We start from the raw sequence: 20490 nt of genomic DNA on the forward strand, positions 1-20490 counted from the left end.
GAGTAAACTTGTCTGTTAGAGATGGAGGAGACGGCAAATGTTTAAAAATACACTAACGAAATTACAATAAAATTTTAAACATAAAAATACACTATTAATAATAATTATAATTTGAGTTACGTAATTGAAATCAAATATTCAGTCTTAAAACTCCACGCTTTTTTGACAGGAAGATCTCAGCGCACGAATTTGAGCGCGGCGGTCTTCTGAAGCCGTTGGTGACGACAGTCGACGGCACTCCCACCTTCCTTGGCGACCAGCCACCACACGCCACGCCGTCGCGGCCGCAGCGACGGTCCCGGCATGAGCTACGGCAGTTGGACGAAAAGGAACTCATATTTGAATTAGTAAGTCCTTATTACTTAATTTGTTGTAAATAAAAACTTTAGTAAACAAAATGATATTATTTTATTGTGTTTATTAGTAATCCTATTGCTAAATACAATAAATTAGTTATGTATTTTTTATTAATGAAATGTGTAATTCTTATTACTTTATAGTTAACAACATTCTCAAACAGATATACGAACATCCATTACAATTTTTTATATAAGTATAAAACAATTGACAAGACAACATTGCATATACATAAATGCACTATTAAAATCTATTCTGTCTTAACGCTGAGATGGCCCAGTGGTAAGAACGCGTAAATCTTAACAGATGATCGTGGGTTCAAACCCGGGCAAGCACCGCTGAATTTTCATGTGCTTTGTGACTATAATTCATCTCGTGCTTGACGGTGAAAGAAAACAGAGTGAGGCAACCTGCATGTGTCTAGTTTCACTGAAATTCTGCCACATGTATGTACCACCAACCCGCATTGAAGCAACGTGGTGGAATAAGCTCCAAACCTTCTCCTCAAAAAGGGCAGGGAGGCCTTTAGCCCAGCTGTGGGACATTCACAGGCTGTTACTGTAAATCTATTAAATAATAACACTAAAAACAATTAGTAAAACTTAAATGTATGTAAATGTTATTTAAAACATTCACACATTCTTAGAATATAGAATATTGGATACAATATTTAAGTGTTTTTTTAATAAAATTATTCATAAAGTTTTATTTACATTCTGCAAATCCAGTAATAACTACGAATTGCTATTGTTATGAATAAATTTATATTATTTTATATTTAATTAATAGATCAATCGTGAAAAGCGTTGAAAAGTTAATGCTTTTCTTTTCGATTCTACTTTCTTCATATTAATTGGTTTATGTTTTTATATTAATAAAAAAAACAAGATATCGGTGTCGCATAAAGCGGTCCGGCAACCCCGTGCAATGTACACGGGACCCTTTAGTCTTATTTTGAAATGGTCTGCTTCTAAAAGTCTTTCCGTGTAGAAAATTCCGATTGCTCGAATCATCCAGTTCCATTTGCAAATTTTACAAATTGTATAAAATGGTTTGTTTTTAAATTCATTACGATTGTGTTTTTTTTTCAAAATCGCCAATTACTCAGATCCCAATATGTGTCAAGAAATATCAAATTATTTGAGAAGCTTAGGGAGTACTAAAAATTTCCATAGTTAGAGATTCTAAATAATACATGAACTTAATTACGCAAACACAAAAAGCTACACAAAATATAATTAAAACATTACTAAATGTTATATTTAACACATTGAATGTATAAATAACTCGGAATAACTAAAACATTTCTACAAAGTATAATTAGTAGACTGTTTAATATAATTGTGTACAATCATAATATTGAAGCAACAGACATTATTCCATTATCTTGTCTAGACTGTAAGAGCAATGGTTATGATATTGTCCCAGTTTTCTACTTTAAAATCAAAACAATTCTTTTATTTTATTTTCCTTATTTATTTAAAGAACCGTTAGGTGCCGTTGGTTAGAACAGGTGAACAATGTTATCCGAAGATTTTGGAATATCTATACACGCTTTAAAATTGTAAACAAAAAGTGAAATATATAACTAGTTAAATAAGTATAAATTTAATTTCGTTTTTAATTGGAGATTTTTCATCTTAAAATTGTTAGTGTTCATTACCAAACATTATGGGTACATTTTTTTAACACTTTTATTTGTATAACTTTTTTTTTATACAAATAATCTTCATAATTGTAGTATTAAGTGTACTTGTTTTTTTTAAACTAAACAATTACTACATTGGCTTATTATAAGCTTATAAGCATTTTCAGCAAAGCAATTAATCAGCTTCTGAGATAAGAAAAACAAAAATAAGCAATGTAATACTATAATGTTTTTCAAAGGGATTAAAGGTGCTAGTTATAAATTCAATAATATTATAAAAGGTGTAAAATATCACAAGCAATACGAACGATATTCAAAGGATGCTTCGGGCTATCATATCTTATAGGATGAGTGTGAAGTCCCCATGAGGACGCTGTAATATCTGATTTCGAACCGGTTTTCAAGGTCAATAGGGCGAAATGCAGTAAAACATCTGCAATATAGGAAATTGTGTAACTAGTTAAAATATTAACCGAAGGACTGTAGTCTTTTGAGGCGTTTGTATACATACTGGTTAGTAAAACGAAAACTTTAACGACGAAGTATTTAAAATGTTCGATTCCTAATAAAACTGAATGTTCTTGTTAGTTCTTCGAGAGTTTGTTAAGTATGAAAAACAATTTATTGCTTTGGCGCGTTATCGTTATTCCAGTTTTCATCTAAAAATAACTGCTTTCTTAGAATTAAGAAAACGAAGCTTGATAGAGTTTGAGGAAAATATCATGCATGTGTCATTGGTTTGCATTAAATTGGAAAATTTCTAAAGTAATCATTATACATAGAAATATTTGAAAATATTTAAATCGATTTATATGCATCATAAATAAAAACCTTTAGGAATCTTATATTATTTACATACCTAAATTATATAAACATGTACACTATTGTAGTAATCGTATATTATTTCACAGATTTACGCTAAATTACTTGCTTATAAGAAAAACATGCAAAATATTAATAATTTTCTATAAACTACATGACACGTGTCTGAGTTTCACGATAACAACTATTTAACTACTGGGATTGGAAACGTTTAATGTTTACATGTACCAATTTAGGCCTCTGAACCGGGGGTCAGGCGATAAGATGGCGGGCCAGGCGCGATAATGAAACGCACACAGCACCACCCACGGTCTATTGGAAACTCCCTCACTAGGAAACAATGTTATATTTTTTCATAAGACATAGTATTTTAATAAAGACGTAATCGATTATTAAAGAATTGAATCGTTGTCATCACGAAAAATTCGTAATAAGGTCATAAATGAAATAGGTACTAAACCTTCTCCTCAAGAGAAGAAGAGGCCTGTGTCCTATCAGCGGGTTATTTTTAGACTCCATTTTTTTGTCATTAAAATAATTACTGTATAGTATAAAAACTGCTTCGTCGATTTTTTAGCTAAGTTAATAAGGTAGCAGATCCCAAAGCTAGCTCGTCCCAATAAGCTTTATGGGTTTTTATATTAAAAAATCTCAGTAGAAGTCGGGCGTTCGAAAGATGAGTGTTTTCCCGTCTCTTAGAAAGCATGTAAAGTATAGTTCTGTGCCTGAACTCTCATCGTTCATGTAAAATTGCAGTCTCGCAGATTATGAATAAGGGAATATATATAGAATTAGAGTGCTACAGAGAGAGAAAGAGATAAATAGTGATTGCGCACACACATGTCCACTATTATATCTTCTGCGCAGTCAGCTAATCTCTGTTCAAAATGGCTGCCGTGGCCGAATTTAGTCAGGATGATCTCCATCTATATACGAATAACATACATATGTATAATCTATCTTTGTCGTTTGTATTTGAAACGGTCGTTGAATTCAATGAATAAAATATATATTTCTGGCTATAAAATAACTTTTGAAAAAACAATCCTTACAGAACTTTACTCAAGCTCAGTTTTGTATAGAAATGATAAAGGTATTCATATTTTTTTAATTTTCGTTTAAAATATTGAATTTTATATGCCACATGTCCGTTTTTTAATAAGCAGTATTTTATCTCAACACTAATAACCTCGTAAAAAGTAGTATTAAATGCTTCCAAAGCCGAGATGGCCCAGTAAAGCCGAGATGGCCCAGTGGTAAGAACATGTGAATCTTAACCGATGATCGTGGGTTCAAACCCGGGCAAGCACCACTGAATTTTCATGTGCTTAATTTGTGATTATAATTCATCTCGTGCTTTACGGTGAAGGAAAACATCGTGAGGAAACCTGCATGTGTCTAATTTCACTGAAATTCTGCCACATGTGTATTCCACCAACCCGCATTGGAGCAGCGTGGTGGAATAAGCTCCAAACCTTCACCTTCTCCTCAAAAAGAGGAGAGGAGGCCTTTAGCCCAGCAGTGGGACATTCACAGGCTGTTACGGTTACGGTAAATGCTTCCAATATAATACATATTATGTTCGGTAAAATGAAATCAACAATTATTGTAAACGAGAAAAAAATACATCGATATATAGTTCTCTCACGCGAACAATCGAGTAGGTTGATAATAAAATTTGTTTAAGGTTACGATGTCGTTGACTGCATGTTTTGTAATCGTTTACTTAGCACGATCACGTTAATATGGAATGTAATTTAAATTTATTTCCTTACAATAAATTATCACACGAGAAGGTGTAAATAACTTCTTTTGAAGGCGGGTCTACTCTTGCTTAAGTTGTACGATAATTCTAAAAATAAATCGTCACTAAATTTGATTTTTTATTATATTAGTTCAACTTTTTTTTCTCACGTTGTTAAATGATTCACACTAGTATAGTATAGTTTGCTCCGAGTATTGTATTTATTTTAAAATTACATTGTTAGTATACTTTTTTATTCGTTAAAGTTAGTCCAGTGTTAGAACATTGAATCCTGCAGACCGAAGACTGCAGGTTCAAGCCTGCGAAAACACCAATTAATTTTTATGTAGTTAATTTGTCTTAATAACTTATATCGTTCTCATCGTGACGAAATCGGAAGATGTCAGATTAAAATGTTTCATATGTGACTGATTTTTTTTATATCTTATTCCACAGGAGACCTTAGCACAGCAATGGGATATTAATAGCTATTATATGAATTCGTTTAAAAATAATTTCAAACGTGAATTTAAAATAACATAACATACCCTTACCATTACATACCATTGCATATGATAATTAGTTGTCTACAAAACTTATTGTAATCGTTACGAATCCACGCAACTTGCTTAATATTAAAAAGAACATTTAAAAATCTTATAATTGGATTTATGCACAAATGAAAAGCCGAGATTAAAACTTAGGTGCGCTCGGGGAATAACTTTTCATACATAATGTATTAGACGTTGCGGTGGGATAGGCGCGAGACGTAACGCTTTTGTTTCTAGGTTAAAAATACAAAAACCTAAGAATATTATAAAACTTTGATACCTTTACATAACCGCCTAGTAACAGTAACAGCCTGTGAATGTCCCACTGCTGGGCTAAGGCCTCCTCTTCCTTTTGGGGAGAAGGTTTGGAGCTTATTCCACCACGCTGCTCCAATGCGGGTTTGTAGAATACACATGTGACAGAATTTCAGTAAAATTCGATACATGCAGGTTTCCTCACGATGTTTTACTTCACCGTCAAGCACGAGATAAATTATAATAACAAATTAAGCACATGAAATTTCAGTGGTGCTTGTCCGGGTTTGAACCCACGTTCATCGGTTAAGATTCACGCGTTCTCACCACTTGGCCATCTCAACCGCCTAGTGCTTAAAGGTTATCAACCTGATTGGAGTTTTAACGTTGGCGATATAAATAATACGTTTTTAAAATGACATGACAGTAGTATTATAATTTTTCAATTTATTTGTACGTGTGTTGGATGTTAACTTTTGTTATAAGTACATCGATGGATATGATACTTTTTATCTTGAGACTTATTTTGAGACAAATCTAATTGCAACAGTTTGCTTAATGTACGTATAGTACGTATAATATATTAACAAAAATATAAAAATGAAATAGGTTTGCTTTGTATCTGCTCACTGTTTCGTCGTAAGTATTAAATAATATGTTCGTGTAATAATTAATTTACTTATATGTTGTCCTAAAAACTAGTCACTAATTAGTTTTTATTCGTCTGATGGATTTTAGTCATGCTAACAGGGCACTGATTATTTCTCCAATGTCATGTAGGATGGAAGACACGAAGGAGATTGATCGGAATGGTAGATATTATAAAATCCATTAAATTTTGAAGATAGCCATTAAAAAATCTAGCAGCCATGACAACTAGAATTACTAATATTTTTTGAAAAGCAATGTCTATCCAATCTTTATAATAAATCTTTGCTTACTATGAAAACAAAGGATTAAATATTTTAGGGAGACATTTAAGGTTAAATAATTTTGAACTAGTAGAAGGCCTTAACCCCCTGCTCCGACACACGTGGGCGAAGCCGCTGTCAGAAAGTAGTCTTATATAAGGAGATGATTTGATCAAGTTTCGTGACATATACTTTGAAAATTTGTATAAAAAACTAGTAAACTAGTAACATTTTAAAACTTTTGACACGCATGGTTAACTTCAAAGGACTCTCAAAGGTTAAGAGTACCTTATATATTGAACTACGTTATTCTTAATAAAGATGCTTATCTCAGTCTTAAACAATCGTGGTATTCGCTTTGTAGGTATACATTTATATTAATTTTTATTAAACGATACCTATGCGATGTATTTTTAATGAATCATATGTAGTACTAGTAATAATAATGTCCTCCAGACCGATTTCGGCCACGGCGGCCAATCTCAAGAAAGATTAGCCCACTACGCAGGAGATATTATAGTGCACAAGTGTGTGCGCACACTGAGGTACCCTCTATTCCCTAACTCTCATAATCCGATGGGACGGCAATCCGACACGACCGGAAAGAGTTCAGGCGCAGGACCAACAGCTTTACGTGCTTTCCGAGGCAATGTACATACTTCCAACTTCCAGACTCCGGGCTGCTACTGAGAATTTTCTGACAGAAAACCCAATATTTTTTTTATTGGCCCGACCTGGGAATTGAACCCAGGTCCTCCGGGTCTGCAGCCTTATATCAAGTCACTAGGCCAACGAGTACACACTGGAACTAGTTTACACTGAAAACATACGCCATAGTATGATCAAATCCCAAAAACGATTATATGTCTGTCTTAATGTACCAAAAAGTATGTTTGGATAAAATAAGGACATTTCTCTTAATATTTAAATTATGCAAAATTATTCGTTAGTGCACACGGTTTTTTATACATATAAACGTATAAAGGATTGTCATGTCACATACATGCTATTCTGTAATAATGCGTATCTAAAAATTTGAAGCATTGAATTAATGAATATTATATTGAAAACCAAATTACGGTGATACGCTATTTTGTTACTTGAATCATATAAATGTTATAATCAATATAGTCAATGTCGCATTTAACGATCGCTTGCTTCGATGTATATATATAAAATATGAATGAAGTAAGTACACGTTCGAGCTTCGTTAACTTGCTCCTAACGTCCGACTTATCAGGCCGTACGTTATCCGGGCTCGAAATACACTCGAAAATTGTGTTAACATCTCTTTTGTTACAGTGCGGGAATCTAAAGAAGGATATTTCTTGTCGATTCGAGGGAAGTTGTTGACGCCTCGTGAATTCTCGAACTTGTTAATTTTCTTGTTTAGTTATTTATTTGCTCGTTGTTTTTGAATTGTGATATAAAATGTCTATTTAGATATTCTACCGATTTTTATTTAAATAATATATATGGAGAAAAATGTTTTGCTTTTTTTATTAAAAAAAATTATATACAAGTTTATTTATACCCTTTGTACTAAAATTAATAACAAAAGGCTGAAACTTATGTATAATATAGAAAAAGTATACTATAGGTTGTATTGTAGTGTCACTGCAAAATTTCTTCAGTCACTTGTGTGGAACTGGTTTAAAATTCAGTTGCAGTATCCGATCTATATTTATCAACAGGTGAAGCTATAAAGTATAGTTTATGTTCCAAAATACTTTTGTATCAATTTTGTTTCTATTTCTTATTGTAGACTTGTTATATTTTAGCTAAGTAAGATATTTTAATATAAAAGTGGTTATTGGCGTTACGGTTAATTATTAACTATTAAATTGAAGTCAAAAATCGTACAAAACTTATTTAAATATTCAGCTTGGTTAATATTGTACAATAAAATTGATAAAATTTTATAAAATTCCCTTTATTTGTTCCTACTATGCCGAGATGGCCTAGTGGTTAGAATGTAATTACATTACTTTGGTATATGCAATAATGTTAAGTGTTAATTAAATATATACTTACAATTATTATGATATTTATTAAATTAATATGTAAAAAAAAAGATTTAAATTAATACTTGTTCGAATAATAGTTAGGTTTAATGTTTCCATAAAATATTATAAAACTAAATATTCAAATTGATATTTATTAAGTGAATAAGCATGAAATGGCCCAGTGGCAAGAACGCGTGAATCTTAACCGATGATCGTGGATTCAAACCCAGGCTTAAAATTCAGTGGTGCTTCCACTGAATTTTAATGTGCTGAATTGTGATTATAATTCATCTCGTGCTTGGCGGTGAAGGAAAACATCGTAAGGAAACCTGCTTGTGTCTAGTATCATTGAAATTCTGCCACATGAGTATTCTACCAACCCGCATTGGAGCAGCGTGGTGGAATAAGCTCCAAGCACCTTCTCCTCAAAAGGGAGAGAAGGCCAGCATTGGGCAATTAACAGGCGGGTACTGTGTGTACTGTTACTGTTCCTACTATTTTCCATCGATTCTCACGTTGTATAACTCACACGTCATAAACTAGTAACAAAACGACTTGCGATTTCCGAGCTTGATAATCACTACAGAATATCAAATAAAACATCGCGAGGAGAACATCCTTTGTGTATCCAACCGTGATTGGAACAATGGATTAAGCTCAGAACATTCACATCAAGAGCATAATTTACGGGATGACAATCATATATTTTTTTAATTGTGTTAGGCAGGTGGACTGGCCAATGGGCCACCTAATGGACTAACCATTCGCTACTGCTCATAGACATTGGAATTGTAAGAAATATTAATCATCTTACATCAACTATGCACCATCACTAAGTTGTCCTTTGTGTATGTAGATACACTGGCTCCCTCACCCTTCAAACTGGAGCACAACAATACTAACTATTGCTGTTTGTCGTTTAGAATATACGATGGGTGGGTGATACCTATCTAACCGGTTTTGCAAATCCTACCACCGAGTTGTATATTCTGTTTAGATATATAAAAAAATAATAAGGTCCTCCAGACCGGTTTCGGCCACGGCGGCCAATCTCAAGAGAGATTGGCCGCCAACAACGCAGGAAATATTTTAGTGCACAAGTATATGCGCGAACACAGGAGCACTCTCTATTCTCTAACTCTCATAATCCGATGGAACGGTAATCCGAGACGATCGGAAAGAGTTCAAGCGCAGGATCCACGACGTGTTATGTGTTTTCCGAGGCACGGGAGTGTACACACTTCCAACTTCCAGACCCCGGGCTGCTACTGAGAATTTTCTGACAGAAAAATCCAATATTTTTTTACTGGCCCGGCCTGGGAATTGAATCCAGAACCTCCGGGTCAGCTGTCTTATATCTAACCACTAAACCAACGAGGCAGTCGAAGTGTTAAAGATATAGAACGCTATCCAGCTGTGATATAATTTTTTTGTTATTTGTTGATTCCGAATGGAAGTTTATTATTTTATATGTACATATATGTATATATAGAATTTCAAAAAATTGATAAAAGTTTTTAAATTAGAAAATTAACTATATTATTTTATATATTCCGAAATCGTAGATGTTTCTATAAATGTTTTAGAATTGCTTGAAACTTCCTCATATAAATATTTTACAAAAAATTTATCATTTGAAAATTTGAACCCTTATATAACCGTCCCATATGATAACTTATTAAAAAAACATTACGCGCATTGATGTGTATGTATAAACCGTTAATTAATGCCACACAAGGATAATTATACTGCGCAAATTTATTCTCATAAGTGATAACGCGAGTATAAAGTGTTTATATATAATGTTTTGTTTACACGTTTCGAACGTTATGACAAGCCCCTTTTCCGTAGTCTGATAAACACACGTAAATGTTTGTATGTATGTTTGACGTTGTTTATAATAAATAATGCACACATTGATAAAACATTACTACAATATAGGCTTACTAATGTCTTCCACTTCACGTTTGCCTTGCGTCTATGTGTAATTAATGTTTATGTGTTTGCAGAATTGTTACAGTGAGTCATTGTCTTTCATTCAGTTAGCTGACGGTAAACATAATTTCCAGCGGTTTCGAAACAACCTCGGTTTAAATACTATTTAAAATCGAATGTTATTCTTGAAATGTTTTCGCCTACATTTGATTTCTAGGAAGCTAATTAAAGACGCAGATGCGCTCTGTACTCCAAATTATCATTTTCAAAACTTTAACCATAGTGAAGCTGTTTTTTTTGCGGTATTTTAATTAAGCTTTTTTTGAATATATTATTTGTACAAAAAAGTTTTTATTACTATTGTATCTACAAACCGACCTAAATTTTTTATCCTTTGCTATGTCGTATAGTTAAATAGCCTTGCCAGGGTTTTCCGTTTCAATTAAATAACATTTCATGTTTACATTGTACTATGTACTCATCACGTGAGATTATATGTGCGAAAACGTTTTTAAATTGTTTGTTTTCTTTTTTTTGAGATAACTTCTTGAATGTATCTTCCGTTTACTCTGTTACTGGTCATTATTCTGATATAGAACTACATTTATTTTTGCATCTTAAATAAAAATATATATATATATATATATATATTGCAATAAATTCTGATATATACCTTACAAATAAAGAGTTTTAAAAGAGTCATAAATATGATGTAACATAACCTATTCCCTCATACCAAAAATCTTCTGTCCTCAAAACCTTACGCCTTATTACTTGACGCTGTATAAAATAGCGAATATACAAGCAGTTTTGTTCCTTATTAGTATAGCAATAGAAAGCAATATTTCGAATACGGTATATAGTTACATAGTTGGTCACGTTCGGCCTGAATTGTCGATTATTAATCATTTCGTGTATCAATCAAGACTGGGATAAATTGCTATCTTGGATAAAACAAATGTTCGCCGTTGTCGCGGTGAAATCTAAATTATGATAGCGCTCTTTGAATTATTATCAGGAAAAAATGAATAGCCGTGTGCTTTGTGGAAGGTCATCAATCTATAAGCGGGACCGCTTCGATATTTATTGATGAAGAACTTTTAAAATGTGACACGATTTTCTGGAATTATTTGTTTCGTCTTTTTTTTTTTATTGAATTTCGTGTCCCTTATGTGTTTTTTTTTTCTTTGTCATTACCGCCGAGCACGAGATGAATATTATAAACACATTACAGACATCACAATTCAACGCTTACCCAGGTATGGTACCGCAATCTTCGTGTAATATTCACATGTTATCACCACTGGACAATATTGGCTCAGTTACACGGTTATAGTTTGTACATTTTAAAAGTATTGTTGTCACGAAATTGAAATTCGTCAATTTGTCTTATTTACTCAAGCAATATTCACATTTCGATTACTCGCACGGCCGATACTATTTGCATACAAAATTAACGAATTGTAAACCTCGTTCAGTAGGGGCGGAAATTAGTTCGGAAATCAGCCACGAAACTTGGTTATGAAACTGAAATGAAAATGCGGGCGAAGAGAGTAGCGTCTTTGCAAACTTTACGAATGTATTACAAAATACATACGCTACGAATGTATATAAACAAGTATACTTATGCTACGTATTTATATAAAAAAAAGCATTCAGCATTATGTACAAACATCAGACATTGGAAAATGTATAATACCTATTTCGCCATAACGCATAATCTTCAAATTAATATTTTTAATGGTTAATAAAATATATCTCATTTATACACTTACAGTAACAGCTTGTGAATGTCCCACTGCTGGGCTAAGACCTTCTCTTCCTTTTTGAGGAGAAGGTTTGGAGCTTATTCCACCACGCTGCTCCAAATGGGTTGGTGGAATACACTAATCCATGTGGCAGAATTTCAGTTAAATTAGACACATACAGGTTTCCTCACGATGTTTTCTTTCACCGTCAAGCACGAGATGAATTATAACCACAAATTAAGCACATGAAAATTCAGTGGTGCTTGCCCGGGTTTGAACCCACAAACATCGGTTAAGATTCACGCGTTCTTGCCACTGGGCCATTTCATGCTTATTCACTTAATAAATATCAATTTAAATATTTAGTTATATAATATTTTATGGAAACATTAAACCTAACTATTATTCGAACAAGTATTAATTTAAATCTTTTTTTTTACATATTAATTTAATAAATATCATAATAATTGTAAGTATATATTTAATTTACACTTGACATTATTGCATATACCAAAGTAATGTAATTACATTCAATGTAATGAACTAAGAAGGTGTTAATTGCTTTGCTTTACAATAGCTACGTTCATAAAACAAACAATAAGAACCAAAATCGTAATGTCATGTTCTCTTATGATAATTAAAAGTTAAAACTAACGGCTATTATTTATTAGCATTAAACTATTTAAAGATTTTATTACGCTTTAAAAAAAATTGTAATGCCTTTTATGTATGTTCAATAAAGAGAGTAAGACATATATGTCAGACATATATATCATATGTGTCATAAACATACTAATTCTAAATATATTATGTCAATGTTACTGAAACTGCAGATTTTCAAAAAATATTTTGATTGAAATGAGATGTAGTATTTTTCTTAATATGATATCGGTCAACAATCTATCTCATGCCTAGTGATCAGCTACGTCAATATAAACTACTTCTACTTCTCACACCATCAATGCTAAGTCAAGTATGAGATCAAAGCTGTTATGGTGCTTGTAATTATATCGGCTTATTCAAAATTCGAATCGGGACACGTGGCGTAGCATATGTGTCGAGTAGGTTATACCTACCTATTTTTTATCGCTGGAAAAACGCGTTACGTGTTTCCCCCACGGGAACAGTGGGGGGGTATATGGGGCTAGCCAGTGTTCAAGGCGCCGAGTGTGCCCCGAACATCAGAATACCCACTAATAACAATAACTATGTACGTTAATATTTTATTATAAAACTAAATTAAATTATATTTGTTGTAGGTTAAAGATATTTGCAATGAGTTGGAGGTTCGGGTTCTCTGTCACAAGATCCTTCAAAACGTATCAATACTGCTCGACGCAGACAGAGGCTCTCTATTCCTCGTGCAGGGTGAGAGAGCGTCATCACCCCACCCACAAAATGGAAGGTATGTTTTGAATTCTATTTTCAGATAAGTGTATTTTAAATAAAATTATAATTTTGTATCTATTTTTGTAATACTTATTGTTGGCTGGTTGGTAAACTTTGTTATTGCCATATATGGCCTAAAGCTGAGCGTTAGTAATGACTACAATAGCCTGGGTATTCAATAGATTCTGCGAGTAGGCTAATCTTTAATATTGTTGGATAGCCCGTAGGTATACAGTTGAACTAATTAAGCCTCAATATCTGTCTGTCAATCCTCGCATCATTAAAAACAAGTTGATAGATTGAAATTCGGAACAACGATGTATTGTATTATCGTTGATTTATATGACAACTGGGATAAATTTATTTTTGAAATAAAAGGGAACAATCTAAAAATTATATGCTCGGCAGCTAGGTTACAATAACAGGTGACAGCAACGCAAATTAAAAATTTAAAATCAGAATCTACTTCTCCAAATATACTGCTAAAAGTACTTTTTATCGTTTCTACATATGTACACATTGACGATTAAACGTGAAGCTACTGATTTGGGAATTGAGAAAAACCACCAATAAGAGTTTGTATTCTTTTTTATTTGCAACATTTCACTACAGTTATTACTAACTTACAATTATAAATTATATATAAAAAATAAATACATGAAAAAGCAGCCAATACGTTAACAATTTTTACGTCTATAATTTTGTAAAGAATAACTTGTCATGCTTGTATCATCAATTTTAAGTGGCAAATAGAAATGACAACTTACAATTTTTATCTACGGGTCTGAAAAATGCAAGTTAGGTTTTTATTATTAAACAGTCTGTGAGATCCCGTTTTAGCTACAAGGATGTTTTTTCCTACGTTCTATTTAATTATTAGGAACGGTACACGTTGTATGTTCGGATTTTTTATGCATATGTGAACCCTTGTTTTTACCCTCTAGTAAAGGTTTTATAGCGGTAAAGGACTTTGAACGTTTTGTTCGCAAATCTTACTCTGAAGGTTTAATAAAATATGTTTAAAAGTCGAGTCGAATTTTTATTCCACTTCAAAATAAGTAAAGTTTTTTTATTCCTCCTGAACGATTGTATGGTTGCGATTTTTTTAGACATAAGAGCGGCTTTATTTTTTCTTACATACTTATGGGTTTTCTAATATTGGAAAAAAACATGTATTCTGATACTACTAAGTATGGAAATATTTAGTATATTGGTTACCATTATTAATCAAGGACGTAAAATTTTATTTATCATTTGATAAATTCGTCTTATTTAAAAAATAAGTAATATAATATTATAAAATTCTTAGTCGATTTCTGAAATAATGTAATTTTTTTTAAATGTAACACGAGCTTATTGTTTTGAATAAAGGAAGCGGTAGTGTAAAATAAGAATATAGTAAGAAAAAGTATAAAAAAACAACAGTATAACAGCGTCATAGAATCTCGCCTGGGCGCTGGAAATTGGATGAATATTAATTAGACCTAGCCAATAAAAAAGAAAGAGTCTACAGACGTCCGAATCGAAATGAGAATTTGCACTTGACTGCAAGCCTTGGCTCGTAATCTGAATTTATTGCGTCCTATATAGGGCTACCATTTGATTTCAATAAAAATAGTCGATTTTATTTCAATAATTGCAGCCTAGAACTATTATGTTATTGTCCGAGTTTTATTAATAAGATATCGTCATAATAAGCTTGTACATAAACATAAATGGATTGCTTGAGATGGTTTAAATTGTGCTTTTTATTACTGCTAGAAAATGCAAGGCTAAAGGATATAGTTGACTCATACGGTCATTCCCTTAACGCCAACATTCCTGTAATTGACTTTTGCTGGTGGGTTCCACAAGAGTTAAGAAGCGCTTATTAACTTGCGTTTAGAAGGCTCTTAATACACTCATTTCACTCTACGAAAACGACGCACAATATTTATTTATAATATTGCAAACATTTTTACAAACAAGACATACGACTATATAATTCAACATCCTTTAATTTAATTTTTAAGCTATACAACATAATAATTTATTTGAAATAATCAAAACTTCACAAAATTGTACTAAACGATCACAACATTGAATTATGAATTAATACACGATCCGTATTCAAGAAGTCCAATGAATAAAATTACATAGCAATTTATTATAACCACGAGCTCATTGAAGATACCATTAATAAATGGACAACCGGAGTTAGAACGAGTTTACAGTCTATAGATGCATTAGGTGCCCTAGGTATGTCCTATAGCTGATTTCATTTCCTTCACGTCGCCTCATTGTCGGTGAACATTATGAGATTTCCCCCAGACATTGAACGGCACATGTTTTGATTTTATTATTTCTATTTCACATCGGCAGAATATTTTAGCCTTGTTTGTAAGTGACAATAGTTGCGTAAATATTACGTGAACAAATGTAAGAAAGAATTTTCGAACTCGAGAAACCAATGTGTTTCAAGAATAAATAATATTTTTTATGGAAACAGGGTGCAGAGTATACTTACGAGTGATTTTATCAACATTAATTAATTAATTATACGTAATCCGTTCACAACCGGGCGTGTAAAGATTTTGATCACTTTAAAGTATAGCATTACCTTCCACGGCTTTCGAAAATATTTCTCATACAATGACGACGCGTTTACATTTTATTATACTTATATTTTTTACGTCGTTGGTTAAATTTTACAGATCCTGGCGTAATGAACTCAACCTAACAAGGTTGCACCTAACTTATATAAATATATCTAAAACTAATATCAGGTGAAAAAATATAAATGTAAAAATCGTCGTGTAATGATGAAATTTAATAACCCCAAAAATAAATGAACCGATTTCGGATTCAATGAGTTTGTGTTAATGTTTTATTAGTTTAGTGAAAACAAAACACGATCTGGTTTTAGATTTCGACCTGAATTTTAAATTAGACTTAAACATAGGCACACATCCGACTAAAGTATAAACAAACCCACATACACGTACGAAAACAATCTAACTTTAAACAGACGATTTAATTTATGTTAAATAAAGTACAGAGGTTTTTGTATATATTTAATTTTAAATTTCGCGTTACGATTTAATGTTACTTTGAAGAATAATATTTATTGTCACTTTCGTAGGTTAGGTCATTCATTATTATAACAAAACGAAAAAAATAAATAATTACCAATTATTTTATAAAATTATTTAACATTTTATACTTTATTTCAAACAAATAGACAGATTGGCTACTACTGGGTTTCCTCGTGGTAAGTGATGGCCGCCCATACCACAAAATTGGTACTGCAAGAAAATTTATACAACTTTTGCATCGTCAATGCGCCACCAACTTTGGGAATTAAGACGACATGTCCCTTTTGCTTGCATTCATATTGCTTATTTAAAACCGGAGCACAGCAAAAATAAGTATTGCTGTCTGGCGGCAGAATATGTGATGAATGTGTTGTACCTACCCAGACGGGCTTGCACAAAGCCCTACTACATTGTTAATTACAATTACTTATAATATTTAATTATATTGTTCTTTTAAATTCTTTCACCAATCTGAAATACTTGCGTCATGAAACAAAATTCTCGTAAATATTAAAATATTTTCTCAAGTACCTAATTTGTGTATTCATCTTGAGCTTTTCCATAAAGGAAAACTTCTTGAGGAAACCTCCATATTTATCAAGAACGTCTGAGCCGTATATCTACTAACTCGCTATTACAATTAGCGTTCCTAAGCTCTAAACTCATCTTAATAATTTATAAGCTTTTTGAGCACACACGGGCAGTGACGTTACATATTTGAAATATTGTGTGTACTTAATATTATACAAGATGATATAACCTCGTAAATTTTCACGAAATATTTACTGATTTTCCTCCGCTCTGCCAATTTTTTCCATTTCATCTTGCTCAAAATATCTCTTTGAAATATCTTTTCAGTTCCTATTTTTAGAGCGAAGTTGGACTCTTCCATGCCTTTTACAAAGGAACACCTATGATTTCGATGTGACGAAACAAAGCGAAATATTATTTTAAATAGAAACTTGGATTCGATTTTTGAACTTCGACTGAGTTAAAATTGTAATCTGGATTTATTGAAATAGTAAATAATCAGCATTCTATAAGGCATGATATTTTTATTTGGTTATATTAAAACTATTTTATATCGGTATTAATATATCTTTGAAGCGTTAAGGGAAACATAAATAGTTATCTATGAAGAGCAAATTGATCGAAATAAAATATGTCGTATCCTATAGAAGAGAAAAAATTCCCCTCGTGGCGATCCGTGAATCGTTTTAGTGAACCTTTTTCGTTATTAGACCGTGACAAAAGAGAAAAATCGGATGTCCAGCACACTCGTCCTATGTCCTACATCCACCGTCGCTCACACGCTCTTTATGATCTAACGTTGGCGTATGTCTGTCTGTCATATTTATTTTCATGGCTGCTCCGAGCCGATATATCATTATATAAAGTAAACGAGCTTGCTGAGGTTTTTTCGTCAACTATTTCGCTATCGTATAAGTAAAATATATTTTACATTTATTTAGTTAAAGAAAGTTGGTCTTAATGTTTTGATTATGAAATTCCAACTTGAATCATACTTTAATACTACGCTCTTTTTTGAACAAATGTTCTTTCCAAATCGGACTAGTAAATCCTGAGATTATCACGTTCATAAACAAACCATTCAGTTTTATGGTATTGACTTTATTTCATCACCATGACGAAGTTAAAATATTGATTTTATTGAATTACTAAGTTCGGTCCGCGGCGTGTGTGGGGGCGGCGCTGGCGTACCCCGTGTCGTTTCCTGTAACGTGTAAAAAAATAAATAAAGAAAATTGTTTAAGGAGTAAAGACGTGAAAGTATAAAAACAAACAAACTCTCTTTCGTAATTATAATATTAGTAAGGATATTTAGGTTGTTATGTTCGCTTCACAATATAGCCAATACAGCATTTAGGTAAATTTTAAAATCGTGAATATTTAGTTTGATATGGCTCGATATAAATATATTAGTTCGTTTGTAAACGTTGCCTAAAGACGATGGCTAATAAAGTAGTTATCTAAACACGTACTCGGATTATAACACGTCCTAGCTATACGACTTCATGATATGTGGACCATATGGGTATGTAAAAACATAATTTTGTATGAATTACTTTTTGTTGTATGTATTTATTATCGTTTGTGTGGATATTAGAATTTTATCAATGCATATTTTGTTTTTTTATGTTAAATGACACACATAGTACATACAGAAAAGGACATTCACTTTTATATTACAGATTACGTTATTATAATATTATATATTATATTGTGATTAACCATATCGAAATTTAAATGATACCTAGAACAGTATATATAATATGCTACTATGAACATTTCAACTTAAGTTTAACGTAGCGGCGAATAGAAGCAGCTACTATATATTAATACGTATGTGTGTGGGTTGTGATATGAGATTCTTAAAGTTTACTTCTTAATAAAAAAGTTTAGTAAAAAGGTTGTCTAGTTTGTGTTTAAAATCCCGATCAGTCTAGTGGCTGGCTTATAATTCAGTACATGCAAGCTCCTGGGTGCAAACTTCGGGTCGAGCGGATAAAACGTATTTGAGTTTGTCTATCAAGAATTGATCAATCTGTGTACTTACATCTTCGTACCTTGGAACCTGCTTCTGAAATCTTTCCGGTCATATCGAATTATCCTCCCATTCAAATATTAGCGTAAGGGCTTTTCCCTTAAACACGTGAATCTTAACCAAATAATACGAGTAAAACGCAACAAGCACCAATGAATATTCATGTGCTTGATTTGTGTTTAAATTTCGTCTCGTGCTCGGCGGTAAAGATAAACACCGTGCGGAAACCTTCATGTATGGCATGAAAACCTGGCACATGTGCATTCACCAAGCTACACTGGAGCAGCGAGGTGGAATAAGCTCCAAATCTTCTCATCAAAAAAGCGAAAAGATATTAAAAGTGCGTTACTTAACTTTGTGTATTGAGCCTAATTACTCCAGTGGTTTTTAACAGGGGATATTGAAGTTTTTTCATGCGAATTTGTGTTTACAATTCATCTCGAGCGCGGCGGTTAAGGAAAACATCATGAGGAATCTTGCATGTGTTAAATTAAATTCTATACATAACTCAATACCTGTACTGGAACAGCTTAGTGGACTGAACTCTATCCCTTTAAATGAAGGAATTTACCCAAAAGGTACTTTACTTTTTACATACGTATGGAGTCCGAAAACGTGTGTTGTATTACTTCAAACTATTTTCAGCTAAAATGTTTGAAAATTAAACCCTGCACTGCAGATGTACAAGGAATCATGGATTCTCGGTTTTGTTTCGACTTTTTTGTTTCTTTATTCTTTTCTTTTCTTCAGTTTATTGATGATCGTTGGCCGTAATCCAAGTTACTTAAACTAATCTATGTTTATCGTTCGGGTCGGACAAGAGGTTTCATCACCGCAATCTGTCTCCGGTTACACACACCATTTAACCATAGCAGTGTACGATATCATGTACTAACATGTACGATTTGTGGTTTTACGTTAGAGTATTTGCCTCTGTGAGCGGAGATTGTTTGTTATGTAAAGTGCTTTTGTGCGCTACATATATTGTTGTGACTTAAAGAGTACGAAAAGACTTTAAGATACGATTTACAACGTTTACTTTCGGAATGAGATTTATAAGAGTTTTTAACAACGAAATGAAAATTTTATTAATTAATTTATTCATTTTAGTAAAGAGTAATTATCGTTATCTAAACTGAGCCAAGGAATATTCTCGTCTTTAAAAGAAAGTTTGGAGTATATTTACCTTAATTCTTAATTTTAGGTGTTACACGTATGAAAAGTATGAGATTTTACCTGGATTTGAACCTCTAATCTACCGAGTCATCACGGTTCTCTTACAAACAAAAATGTTATTATTAATATGCATAAAATGGAATACTGTTTTCTTATATAAGTTTAAATTACAAATGCAGTTTATTTTAAATGCTGAGCTCACAAACTCAATGGTCCGAATGTTTTTATTGAAATTTGAATTCATCTTGATAGATGGTTGCAACTTGGCAACTTTTGTCAAACTAACAGCTGCACCATAAAATGAAGTG

General features: G+C 32.5%; 1 protein-coding gene across 9 annotated transcripts in view; it reads left to right on the forward strand.

Annotated features, from left to right (window-relative positions):
• Positions 1-20490, forward strand: part of LOC126771825 (dual 3',5'-cyclic-AMP and -GMP phosphodiesterase 11) — a 224166-nt gene that overhangs the window by 140382 nt on the left and 63294 nt on the right. For all 9 annotated transcript variants that reach the window (XM_050491937.1, XM_050491941.1, XM_050491942.1 and 6 more), the window contains 2 exons: positions 170-347; positions 13237-13382. In XM_050491937.1, the coding sequence (XP_050347894.1) occupies positions 170-347; positions 13237-13382 (324 nt within the window). The remainder of the gene's footprint in view (positions 1-169; positions 348-13236; positions 13383-20490) is intronic.

This window comes from Nymphalis io, chromosome 11 (assembly GCF_905147045.1).
Source record: "Nymphalis io chromosome 11, ilAglIoxx1.1, whole genome shotgun sequence".
Taxonomy (NCBI): domain Eukaryota; kingdom Metazoa; phylum Arthropoda; class Insecta; order Lepidoptera; family Nymphalidae; genus Nymphalis; species Nymphalis io.